This window comes from Athene noctua, chromosome 5, assembly GCF_965140245.1.
Source record: "Athene noctua chromosome 5, bAthNoc1.hap1.1, whole genome shotgun sequence".
Taxonomy (NCBI): domain Eukaryota; kingdom Metazoa; phylum Chordata; class Aves; order Strigiformes; family Strigidae; genus Athene; species Athene noctua.
Window position 1 is genome coordinate 49270526 of NC_134041.1, and position 13747 is coordinate 49284272.

At 35.3% G+C, this 13747-nt stretch overlaps 1 protein-coding gene across 2 annotated transcripts in view; it reads left to right on the forward strand.

The window, feature by feature from the left end:
* Window positions 1–265: 265 nt before the first annotated feature.
* MYOF (myoferlin) overlaps window positions 266–13747 on the forward strand; it is a 71468-nt gene continuing 57986 nt past the window's right edge. For both annotated transcript variants that reach the window (XM_074907461.1, XM_074907463.1), the window contains exons 1-3: window positions 266–376; window positions 6319–6374; window positions 7254–7345. In XM_074907461.1, the coding sequence (XP_074763562.1) occupies window positions 289–376; window positions 6319–6374; window positions 7254–7345 (236 nt within the window). In that variant the 5' untranslated portion in view covers window positions 266–288. The remainder of the gene's footprint in view (window positions 377–6318; window positions 6375–7253; window positions 7346–13747) is intronic.

The window sequence follows — 13747 nt, forward strand, 5'->3', positions numbered from 1 at the left end:
AAAAAATCTGCACTCGTTTTTACACTGCGCCCTTTCTGTTTCTGGATTTCACTAGTTCTTTTTGTGCAGCAGCACAGAACTTGGTGTCAATTTACACGTACTTCTTTTTTTTTCATAGCCTTCAGTAGCTAGTCCGTCATAGATCCACCCATAGACCTTTACTGTAAACCAGCTATTCCCTGCCTCCTCTTCCTGCTAGCATTTCAGTCCAGAAGTTAAGGAGTTTGAAACTTAAGACTTCCTTGAATTTCTCTGGTAACAATCGAGGTTTAGCCAAGACTGGAAACAATGCTTCGGGTGATTGTGGAATCTGCTACCAATATCCCTAAAACAAAGTTTGGGAAACCAGATCCTATTGTTTCTGTTATTTTTAAAGGTAAGGAAAGCTGTCATAAATGTACTCAGGGAGAAGGTTTTCTGAAGGATGGTGCACTGTGTAAGTATATGACAATCTGTGAAAACATGTTTTCCTGAAATTACATCTGATGTAACTTTAGGGAAGACTTTTTAATTAGAGAGACAGGAGTTACCTGAATGAAGTTTGAACTGGGTGGAGTGCACTGGCCTTTTCTGGCCATCAGTGCTTCTGTTTCAGGATCCACCAAGCTTTTGCAGATTAGCCCTTTGCTTTAAAAACTCAAATCTAACTGCATAGATAAATCTACTTTTAATTCTGGTATTGAAGATTATCTTCTTGTTTTCCATCTGCAAAAATCTTTCCTGTCTTGATTCCTTTGCACAGCCACTGCTCACTGTTACACCAGTTCTTATTGTAACTGGTTTATTGTTATTACCAGCATGCTGAAAAACAGTAGTACTGAAGGTGTTTGGTTTTGTTTCATTTGGTTTTTTTTTACAAACTTAATTGCACTTTAAAATTTTGCCTGCTGAGAAATGGATTTAAACTAAAGATTTAGAAGGAAACCACATTTTACATTTTCATTGCTCATCAGATACATATGGGAGAAGGAGAAAACAGTGTGATAAAATTAGCATTGATATGTAAAGTTAATTATATTTTACAGTATATTTTACCTGTTACCATCATTTCCTTACTTGGCTAGACTAAAGGCACTTGATTTCAAGTATTGGTTTACCTTTAAGGCATAGAAACCTCCAAACAGTTTTGGATCATGTAATCTGTTCAACCAAACTGTGACGAATGGTCATCTTAATTCCTGATGACCTGGTTTCCTAACTGTACTGAAATGGCAATGGTATTTCCTAAAGTATGAAAAATCATTGTAGGGGTTTGATACATTTAGAAACCAAATCTGAAATCATGACATTCTGTTGGAGGCTGGAAAATATCAAGGCAGTGCACATCCAGTATCTTAACTTTCAAAATAAAAACTTTTTTGGATACTTTATTTCAGTATCAGAAAGATAGGACATCATTCCATTTCCTTTCCTTTCCTCCTCTTTTTCAAGTTTTTTTTTTTTATCCCCCTGTGTGTTAGGGCAAGTGGCTGAGCCTGTCTCAGTAGCTTTTGGAACTTCCTAATTCTTAAAATATTTTGTTTTCCCTGCAAAAAGTGCTGTTACTGGTGTACTGTCATTTCTCTGGTTTGTGTCATTTGTTTCTGCTGCTTCTTAAGCATTCATATTCTCTTTAAGTTCCTTTCTCTTTGCTTTCCTGTTACAGTTTTGCCTTTCTCTGTTACCTCTTGTTCCTGCAGTTTCATACTTGAGAGTTGGTTTATGCCTTTGCTTCTTTATGCCATGTCTGTTTAATTCTCCTTGTAATCTTTCATTCTGTGTGCTTTAATGAAATTCAGTTTTACCTAGTAAATATAAGTTACAGATTTTTCTTTTTCTTCTGCATTGCTGGATTTGTTTCTCCGTCCTTGAATTATCCAAACACAGGAATTAGGTGACAGGCATTAAATGAATGAGTTTATCTTTTATGTTCTGTAACTGGGATTTTTAATGGTCACAAACATGCTTAACCATTGTTTTAAATACAACTTCATAATTGTGCCAGTTTTTTAGTAGGTTATTTAATTTCTCATTACATCTGCTTCTTTTATGTGGTTCTTACTTCTTTTTATGTGGTTTTACTACATACTAACAGTCTGATTTTTTGCTCTCTGCCAGAGTGAGTCAAGGGGGCCAGAAAATAACAGGCTTTTCCCAGCTATTGAGCAGCTCTGACTTAATTTGTAAGTGGAGTACCTGGTTGCCATGTGCAAGGGCATAGGGATCATATCCGAAATATGTTGAAGTTCTGACTGTTTATGTTTATAGATGGTTTTTATATACAGTCTGTTCCCCCTCACCCTGTTAGTGTGTAGAGTTGGGAAACCAGTCTTATTTTTGGGAAGGTGTTATGTCAAAGGGCATCAGTCTAACATTAGTCCATACCCACTGTAGCTTCTGGGGGACATTAAAAACACAGCTGGGAGTTCATTTTCCAGACTGAAAAAAACTCAAGCATTTGCAGGACTTTGGCCATACCCCTGCAGTACATTTTATATTCTTTTTTGACTCTGGAATATTCTTGGAGAAATCTTAAGAGAACAGCACTCATTTGACAGAAAATTGGTGTGGAATTTGACATTTCATTAAACTGGTTTTTTTTGGTTAGCTTTTTAAAACTTTAACTTACATAGACTTCGCTGATGTCAGGCTCAGTAATTTTATGACTGATGAAAACACACAGTACCTCTCAGGGTTAGATCTTTATGGCTATGCTGTGAAGAAAAAGGCTGAGATCCTACAACTATTAGTTAACACACATATGTTACTATAGTTTCATCTATGTATATAATAGACCATCAAATTTTTATAACTAAGTTATAGACTATACAGTTAGTACAATTAATACAGTGACATATATTGGGTACATATTAAGAGGAAATAGGGAGCTGTTCCTGTTATGGTATCTTACAATAGAGGGATTTTGTACAAGCATTTGACTTCTTTTTGCACATTTATTTTCAGTCCAGTGGTACAGAAGTTCTGTTTACTTTAAGAACAACTCACTGTTCAAAGAGAACTACACCCTGAGAGCAAACGAGTAGTACTATGTAGAAATGGATGCTGTCACTGCAGAATTCTGAGTTCATTGTCACTCTACACGAGACAAATTATTAGTCACATTAATGTGAAAAACTGTTGCCATTTGCTGAACTGGCACTAAGTGGTAATGATTAAACTAGTACAATTCTTTTTGGTTTGTTAGATATACAAAACTGGAGAAAAATGTGTCAGATTCTTGCCTTTGGGTGTAAATATTGACACAATATGTGCAGTCAGTACTATGACATTTAGTGCTTTGATCATTCCTTTTGACTGGCTCATTCAGCTTTATGCATTAAAAACTGATGTGAAATGGCATTCAGTTTGATTGGCTTAACTTGAATAAAATTTGGTTTTCCATTTGTGCTTAATCTGAGAGCTTTCCAGCAGGCCTGCAGTAGTTCATAGCTGTTAGTTTATATTTCAGTGTGTGAAAGAGTATTAGAACTCAATTATTCACTAAATTTATACTTTCTGTTTTTCAGATAATTAAATTCTGATTTTTAATTTCCTAGTTTTTGGAGGTTCGCCCATTTGATCCTGCAGTTTCTGCCACGGTGCAATCTTAAGTCTTCATTCACAGAAGTTTTATGGAAAGCTTAGTGAAGTGAAATGTGATTCTTTCTTGTATCTTAGACTTAAGACTGTGCTAAAAGATGTTTGCTTCTGCTGTTCCCTGCCTGCTGAAATTGTTAAAAATGCTAGTTATAATAGAAGAAAAAATTTAAGATGTAAGCATTGGTTGTTTTACAGTACTGTAATTTTCTAATGATGGAATAGTTACTATTTAAACAGCTCATCTTGAATGAATTTTTTTAACACTGTGTCATCTCATTGACTATCACTAAATTCTTACTACATTCATTTCCAATTGAGAGTATTAAACAACATGTGGTAGTATAATGCCTCTATCAAGATAAAGCAAGTAATTATTTCTTTTACAGTACCAAGGTTATTGTAGTTAGTTTTTAAAGAAACAAGTATACAGAGTGTCCTACCTTTATCCATTATAATTTCTTACTCTTATTTCTTGGTAGGGCCAAACTAAAAATGATGGCTGGCCCTATCTTCCAGTTTATCCTGATGCAGTTTACAGTCTTGACTACTGTACCTGGATTCATTACCATAGAGGAAGGCAGCCTGAGGACCTGAAACTTAGGTGAATTCTTGGAATAACTGGGCAGTCCCATCTTACCCTGCTTGGCAAAGACTTTTTTTGGTGGGAAGAAGAAAGCTCTTTGCCAACAGTTTAAAAAACAAACACACACACCCACACCCACACATGCACCTCCCAGTGCATTAAAAGAATGATAAAAAATGTAATAAAAAGAAAGTCAAGTGAAGAAAATACATGCAAGATACATGCTTGAGGAATGTGAATGCTGTACTCAAACTGGCTAAAATTACAACTAAAACCCATTGTAAGCTGTTTTCCAGTATTTTTCATCCAACTTTCACACAAATACATAATGCAAGTATAGTCTAGAATATGCATATTGTAGGTGGAATAGTAAATCTTACTCTTGTTTTTATGAAAATGGGTAGTCCAGAGTGGATAATTATACTCTTTGTCAGGAATTGTCTTGACTGTTGTTTAAGCCAGGGCTTTCCTTACCTTCCAGAGTTACATTTGAGCTAGGCAGGAATCACAGGACTTTCAACCATTGGTTTTGTCAGGATCAGGTCTGTGATTCACTATCTCCTTTACAGACAGCTGCAACTGTTCCTTTTTTCACCAACAGTGAGAACATCTTTTCCCTGACTAGCTCCTACTTGAACTTGGACTATCTGTGAGAAACCCCAATATTCTGGGATATTCAGTTTGAAAAAAGCTTTGTCTCCTATTAGATAACATGAAGCTGAATTTCTTTTACTAGCATGTTAATTAGATCTTTGTTCCGCAAAACACGAGTCCACAGCATGGTATGTTATGAATGCTCTTTCCTTTGTGGTACAATGTGAGTCAATATCCTGTATAAATTGTAGGCAATTCCCGTTACATAAATGTGAGTCAGTTCTCGCAATCTGCAGTATGGGCTGACTTTTTTTTTTTGGTACATCCCATTCTCATCCAATAATAAGAGATAGCAGTCAGCTGCTTCAATAGTGGGTATATGAACTTGCCCATGTGGCGTGCCTTTACTCTTGTTTCCAGGCTTTTGCAACATTTTCCTGGCAAAGTGTAGCCATAAATTGCAAATAATAAAAATACTATTACCTTTACTTCAATCCTTAAATACAAAGAGCATGTCTGAAACTTAGCCTTCTTATGGTGGTTGAGCATCTGATAGATCAGCAGTTAGTTTACTGACCATACTTAAATATACCCTTTTTTGATCGCTAATACATGCAATTTCTTTTTTAGAGCACTGCATGTTTGCGAGTGTTCTTTTGTGCTTCTGAGTGTCATGTCAAGGCTTGTTCTCCGCTGGAGCTGTATACATATAGGGCAACTAAAAAGTAAAAATAACGCCATGGCATGTTACTTGATTTGAACCTGTTGTAAGAACAGAATTTTGTTTTCCTTTTTAATAGGTGAGGAGGGCCTGCAAACGCCTGAGTTTTATTATTCCTCTCAGGAGAAGGAATTTTGAATTGAAGTGCCACTCTATATATTATTTACACCACACTCCAGACTCCCATGATTTGTAGGTTCACCAAATGCAAATTTTACCATGAAAAATGGAAAATTTATAATTTTTAGGCTACAGAAAATGTCAGTGAAGCAATCTGCTTAACCTCTGGAAACCATTTTTTCAGGAAGAACTGCATTGCCTCTTATATGCATATGTATTTCTTCTAATATTTGCTCATTTAAAGCAGAAAGTGCTGACACTGTAAGCATATTTTCTCAGGATTTTTTTTTCCAGGTGATTTTATTTCAGAGCTAAACGCAAGTATTTTGTAACTCAGATATGGTAAATGTGTAACACTGAAATTCATCACTTTGGAGTTACTGTTTGGTTTGATGTCTCAAAGTCTTTCAGCCTGTCCTCTTTCATCCTTACTGAAGTTCCAGTCAAGGGTCATAAAAGGTTGAGAAATCTAATAATTAATTTTGCTTTTTTGGGAATACATCTAGCTATGCTTAAATAAAACAGAATAAAACCACTTCAACTACTAAAATTGCCCAGGGGACTTTTTGATTGTAAAATATGCAGCTACTGGAAGAGGCAAAAAGAATTGGAACGTTTAGTTTAAAGCTCAAACTTTATTTTGAAAAGTGAAAGGAAAAATTGTGATATTTGTTTAGTGCTTTAGCAAAAACAGATCATCACACTTCATTTGTATTTGCAGATGAAAAAAAGAAAACAAAGAAAATTGACAGTGAACTTAATCCTGTTTGGAATGAGGTAATTTTTTTAATCAATTTTTGATCTTTTTAAAGACAAAATGCTTGTAAAATTGGTTAAGTCAGTTTCTACTAGTTGTGAATATCGGTTAGAAAAAGGAAATAGTGAAACATACTCTTTCAAGATGTTAGTAAATGCAAGTGAATGGATTCATCTTGTGCTAGGTATTACAATTTTTAAGTAATTAAGTAATGTTTTTATATAAAAGTATGTGGCCTGGTTTTGTTTCCTCTTACTTTGGATCAAATGATATTCAGCTATTGCTTAGCCACATGTATGGGAACATAATTGGATCCTTTATTATATACTAGGAAAAAACCCTACAGAATTAGAATGAATCGTGTGTTGAAGTTCCTAATGGTTTATTTGTAGAACTGGTCCTATTTTGCATCTTCAGTGATGTTTTCCTTGGGAAAATGTTTTCTTAGTAGTGTTTTTTCACAAGCAGAAATGAAAGTTAAAGATACTTATATTTTGTAGTTAGGAATACAAAGAAAGGGAACCTATAAATATTTCTCTAAATTTTTCAGCAACTGATTTCAACCAGTATTGCAGGGGAATAGTATCAGATCTTAGGAGTGATAAGAAAATACTTATGTTAGTGTAAGGAAGCAGAACTGCAAAAGAGGTTGTGGCTCAGTATTAAACAATTCAGGTTTTTTTCTATTATTGTTACTAGTAACCAGCAAATCAATAATGTGCTATGACCATGTTCCCAGATTTTTAACTTTGATTTGCAAATGTAAGCTGGTCTTGTCTGTCTCTCACTAAATGCAAAATGTATTTCTGAATAATTTTGTTACATACACAACTCTGCCATTCATTAATTTACACAAAACTTGTAATTACAATTTGATTTTGCTTTACTTTTTTGTTCAGGTTCTTGAATTTGACTTGAAAGGAATTGCTCTGGATAATTCATCTTCCCTGACAATTATTGTGAAGGATTTTGAAACAATTGGACAAAACAAGTATGGTTTGGTTTTGTTTTGTTTTTTTTCCCCCCAGTATTAAACACAACTTTCAATACAGAAATCCAGGGAAAAGATGTAACTCATAGTAGCTGGAGAGAAACGATGAATGCATTAGATGGTTCCTGATGTAATACCTACCTGTAGCATTTAAGCCAGTGGGCTTTCCATACCTCATCAGTTGGACTGTTACTCTTAAACAGTGTGTCAGCTTTCTTTTTATACTTTATTTCAGACATGCTGAAGGTAAATTCAAGAATGTTTTGGGCATGTGAGGCAGAATTTGGGTAAAATTTAGATCCCTTCACCTGTTATTGTCATTTGAAAACCACAGCTACTATATTTCATTTGGTGCTTACTTGTAATGAAGGTCCTTGTGTAACTAGATTTATGCCACTACAGATACCTGGTGCAGGTTGCCATCTTGCAGAATGGTGCAGGACAGTACCCAAGACTGCTATATACAAAAAGTTCCAGAAAGCAGTTCTGAAGAACTCTTAATTGGCATCCTCAGAGCACAGCTAACACAGACCACCAAAAATTACAAAATGAAGTTAAGGCTCTTAACCATCTTCAAAAATTTCCTCAGTAGGCTATATTTTATGTCACTTATTTAAGTCTTACGTAGGAAGAGTGGAAGCCTAAGCTCAATTTCCTATCTTGTCTGGACGGACTGAAGTCCTACACTCATCTCTTGGGAGTCTGACTTAGTCATCAAGATAAATATGTTGGATAAAACACAAAAACTGTCTTGGAATCTGGGCTTTTTTGAGTGTTCTAGCTAGTGGGGTCTATGAAATTACATGTTCCTACTGTACTCTTCCTGGCCCAATGAAGTCCTCTGCGTGGTCATTAAAAAGCTTGAACTTGCAAACAAAAGTAACTCCCCCAGATCAGTCTTTTTTGATGTCAGATGTGAGAGTAAATTCTCTCAAACTTGAGTAGGGACATGAATCTCTCTCCAACTATTGGCTGAGTGTCATAAGCCTCAGGCTCATTGCGTATATGAAAGATTGGCAATGTTGTTGCTACCTCTTCTTCTGGTTATATTTTTAAAACATTGTTTAAAAATGGATTGAGGATTTTTTCTTTCATTGGTTTGGGGGTTTTTTTGGGTTTGTTTGTTTTGTTTTGTTGGGTTTTTTAAAGAAGATATGTAGTTTGATATTAACAGAGTCTTCTGTGAAAAGTGAATTGAATAATCTCAGCAGAGGAAGAAACTTCCCGTTCCTTAGAGGAGGACTCTAGACTGTTATAAAAATGTGGGAGGCTGCTGAGAATTGCCTTTCCTGACATTGGTTTCTTGGAAAAAAAGGCAGAGACTTCTGCTCTCAGTAAAGGATTTAGAGTTTGGGTCTTCAGCAGATAGAAATACCCATTTTCATGATGCCCCTAACATACAGGAATTTAAGGCTTCTTCCCTCCTGCACCATTTCTGTTTTGGTTAGTGCTGTTAGTGTGTGTTGATAACCTTGAATCCTACTCTAAAAGTCTAAACTCTACCAGTGCAATATGTACAGCACCTATATACCTAACATTGGGTTCTGCATTTTTTACACATCTAAAAACCAAGTATCATGCAGATCTTTTTGTGTATATTCCAAGGAAACTTTCATTTGTGCAGTTGTTTGTTGAATCCTCACTGCTCAGACAAAAACGTCATGTAGTAGTAAGATGCTTAGTTTTAGTTTTGACAAAATCAGGTTTTATTATTAATTTTAGAGAACTGAAGATAAAAAACCAGTGGCTATACCTATATGTCTGGAAGGATACACACAAAACACAAAGAGGTTTCCTTCAACTAAAAAATGAAAAATATATCTACTTTTTCTACACATTAAGTAATTACAGCGGAAAGGATGCACAGAGTGTATTTTCTGGAATTTTTTTTTTAGTTTAATCTTTCTGTCGAAGACACTGAGAAAGAAGCCACCTTAAATTGAGGCTTGTATCTTTAAATGAAAGGCAATGACCTTATAAAAAGTTTTAGAGTACTGAAATGCTGTTAGGTGTCCATGTTGGCATTTAAACATTTTTTTGTAGGTTTATATTCTTACAGAATAGGAACATGTAATAAGTAAACACATAAGTAATTAAGGTGTATTGTTCAACTAACTTTTAAGAGTAATCTTTGTATTTTTTAAACTTCCTTTTTTCTTTTTTTTTAGTAAGAACAGATTTGTTCCTGTTAATTGAGTTGATAGGACCTTTTTACTGTGACCATTGAAAAAAATTGTTGCCATGAAAAATTATAATGGTATATATGGGAACACTAAAATCCAATTAATTCACATCCTATTAAAAAGCATAATATATAAACTTAGTAAAGATTTTTGGCATTTTGACCTGGACTTTGATGTTCCTGATGTATTTGGGATGAAACAAATACCTAACACAGACACTAGCAAGTTTTATGGGGTTCTGAACATAAGAATATAGGGATTAAAAAAATAAAGCATATCTTGAGTTTAGTAGGATTTAAGCTTTAATTTAATATCAGAATTGGAGGTGTACAGGTTATCTTGAAGCAATGCATGCAGATCAATTCAGTGAAGAAGACATAAATTACCAGTTGAAATTGTTAGCAACCTCTTGTGTTCTGCATGCCATTTGTTTTATGACTTGTCACACAGAAATAAAACTGGTCCATAAAATCAATTGCAGGAAAAGGGTAAGGTCTTGGGTGGTGGCAAGCTAATCAGAAAGTTTTTCTTTTAGATAATCTACATCAGAGATAGAATGTATTGTTTTGTGTTGAAACACAGCTGTGGCTGTAAAAGCTCTAGCAAAGTCTAGGAGTTCTTTCTTAACATGCATAGCAAGATAAAGCTTCATCAATGTGTTTAATGTTTAGCTATCTCACAGTGGTTAAGATCTTCTGCCTATCTCTGCTTAATCACAGGATTTTTGTCTAAAAAAGGTAAATATATACATTTGGACAAGTATCACTCAGAGATTTTTTAAAAAACTTTCAGTAAGAGCTTATCAAAAATTAAATGCCAGTTCCTGAATTTTTGTATAAAGTCCTAGATTTTAAACAAGGATCTATTTGTCCGTTTGCTGCGCTCTTGCACTCTCTCTTTCGTCAATGCAAAGCAGTGATGGCTGTTGCTATTTTGAAAGGGAGTATGATCTTCTTTCCTTGTTTTTTTTGGTGGCAAATTTGGATATTTTATCACCTTGAGCTAGGCATACATTCGTGTTTATTGATAGTAGTCCACTTCCATTGTTAGCTTTTCTTTACTACTTTCAGCCTCCTCCCAATATGTGAATTCAGGTTTTTACAATACTCCAACAGCTCTGTTGTAAAATCCCTGTGAGTCAAGCTGATGCCCTCAGATCTCTCATTCTTGAGATTCCTGGAGGTCAGTAAAGCAGGAATATATTGCATGCCTCTGATTTTAGGGAAATCACAGAAATCACAGAACTTGATATAGGAAAGAAAGTTTGCCAGTAATCAGAATTTTGTAATGGATTTTTTAACGTATCAGAAAATAAAGGAAGGTGCTTATCTGAAGCCCCTAAAATGTTTCACTGTCTATGTGGGTCCAAAATTCAGCAGGCATGTGTGTTTTCTTTTCAACCCATATTTGTAAATATCATCTGGACTCATATTTGTAGTGCTTAATCCCTGGCTTGTGCAAATGCCTGTTTCTTTTGCTTGGGTTTATGCACTGCAAGTTCACCACCACTTACTTATTTTGTGTACAATTTAAAAAGTAAACCCGTAAAATTATTTGGGAAAATGACTTCTATGTATGGAGCTGTGCAAAAATATATAGCCCATAGCAAAGACAGAGCAATACCTTCAGAGTAATGCTCTTTGAAAATAAATCCTCAATAACTGCCACATTTTCAGTGTGTGATGTGTTTGGAAGGGCTATTGGCAGGGAAACAGGATAAGGGGGTGAGAAATGAGAAACAAGTGAGTAGGCTTCTTGACTGTAACAAGATAATAGGAAATGTCATCTTGGATTTCTTTTAAAGACACAAAGCACTGTAACAGCAGAAGCAGTTTGGTATTAATGAACATTCACATTTGGACAAAGGAGCATATGAAACAGGGAATGTGGAAGAAGTTTCCCACAAATTACTTGCCTGTATGCATAACCAGTATTTCTGTAGAGTTACTGATTCTCTTTACTAATACCAAGTTTGAGAGAGATTTAGGACTACGATATCATAGTTTTGCCTTTTTTTACAGTATCCTCTTTTAATACTTAAGGAAAAGTCTATAGTTAGATACATGCCTGCAGTGCTGCGGCATTCCAAAAAGATGCTCGGTGGAAAAGTACACAAATGACATTCCCCTGCTTTTTCTGCATTGTAATTCAGGATTGGAAAGATGGAGTATGATACCTACCTAAGGTCCTTACTACAGAGAGCTATTATAATGACAGTTTAAAAAAAGAGGGATGGAGGAATGAGGGCTGGACAATATTGTATTAATTTTTACATGTAAATTTGATGTGGTTAACTGAGCTGAAGTCTTTCAGAGATAAAGGCCCATTATTTCAGAAACCCAGTGTTTGCTATGTGCTTTTGACATTATTCATGAGTAGACCTATTAACTTGGGAGGTGTATCTGGTGTTTAAACTAAGTGGGATTTGAGTCTAAAGCAATATTCTTTTTTAGAGGTTCTTTTTTTTATATATTTTACTTTAAAGTCTAGATTGAATTGGGATTTAGTTTTTGAGTGTAAAAGGTGTGGAGGACTGTGTCTTCCGAGAAAGAGCACTAAGAAACTACACCATGTCTTTGGCTTTATTTTCTCTCTTCTGGAGGAAAATAGGCAGTGGGGATTGCTGTTGTTACTTTCAAGGTAGAGACAACTTTTTGCTCATTCTGCCACCATTCTTTACTGCAGTGTAGGTTAGAAGCAGAACAATGTGTTTCTCAATGCAACTCCCTCTCTGGCAGCTCACTCAAAGCTCCTAGCCCATACATGCTCTGCTATTCCATGCAGGGTTATTCCTGACTTCTGGGCACCTGGTCCGTTGCTGCACCTAAGAGGTGACTGCAGAACTCGTACTCCCCTCTAGAACAACACAGCAGAAGATTGCAATATAACCCATGATTTCTTACAGGTCTTAGAAACTTAGATAGCTGTTTACCCAACCCATTCTTACACTGACGCAGGAGGAGGAGCACAGTGGATGTTATTCTGTTTTTACACTGTGCCAAAACACTTGACTCATTGCTTTGGCATGTTTCTGTAAATCAAGCCTGAAAGAACATTTGAATATTTTTCCGTTTCTTCTTTTCCTGGAGATAGAATTCACTGCTTCATTTACAGGATCACTAAATTTTTGCAGATAGATTGAGTTCTCTTCATGGTAAAAAGACACAGTCATTGGAAAAGATAAATAAAGCAAACCACACTGACTGACAATCATAGGAATAAGCTAGAGGGGAGTCATATGATCCATGCTTAGCTAGATTTTCCAGACTAAAGATGTTTGAAAAGAGAACACATCTGTTTTCTATTATGTTTAATACGGTTCACAGATTTCAGATTCTCAGAACACAAATCTTCATGCAGTTAAAAAACAAACAAAAAACAATTTCAGTTGTCCCTCTGAAGTAAAAAAAAAAATGTTAACAGGAAGTTACAGTTGTGTCTGAATGAAATGATTTTCATTCTAGTTGAAAGAGTTAGAATTGTGTTTCCCTATGTTCTTTGCATAGTTAGTAACCTAGCGACAGGGAGGAAAAACAGATTGGGCACACCCTTTTCTCGAGCAGAAAAGTGAAGCCACAAATTAAAATTATTTTTTTATTTTGCAAATTATTTAATCATGTTTAAGTCTTTTCCATAGTTAAATAACTTCTAGATTGTTTGAATGCTCCTGCAGCTGTACTCTTTTGTGTGGATTCTTTTCCACATCAGTGTGGCTGTGCATAGTTGCAGGTTTTCCTTGCATACTTTGTATGCAAGATCCAGCATGGTTAAGATTCAGTTTTGGGGTTTTCTGCCTTGTACAAAATAGTATCCATGCTTTGATTCTTTTTAAAAGTTTGTTATTGCAAACAGTATTATCAAATAACTACAGAAGATAAAAATGGTTTGTTTGCTCTTAATAAAACTTCTAAAACACAGCATGAGTAACAGAAGGTGTGTGTTGGGTCTTGTAGTATAGAATCTGTAATGGAACATACACACTGGGAAAGAAAGGTTGAATGTAGCAATTATAACTGCAGGGTGGGACCAAGTTTGCTGATGAGAATAATCAATACAAACTCTGCCAAAATAAACCCCTGCCAAAATAAACTCTTACAATTAAGTGAAAAGAATTTAAATGCTTGACTCTCAGGGGATTAAAGTCATTGGGCTTCCAGTAGAAGTAGCATGTAAGCAGCTGGAGGATGTGAAATGCTAAAGAATTTAGTATGAATTGCTA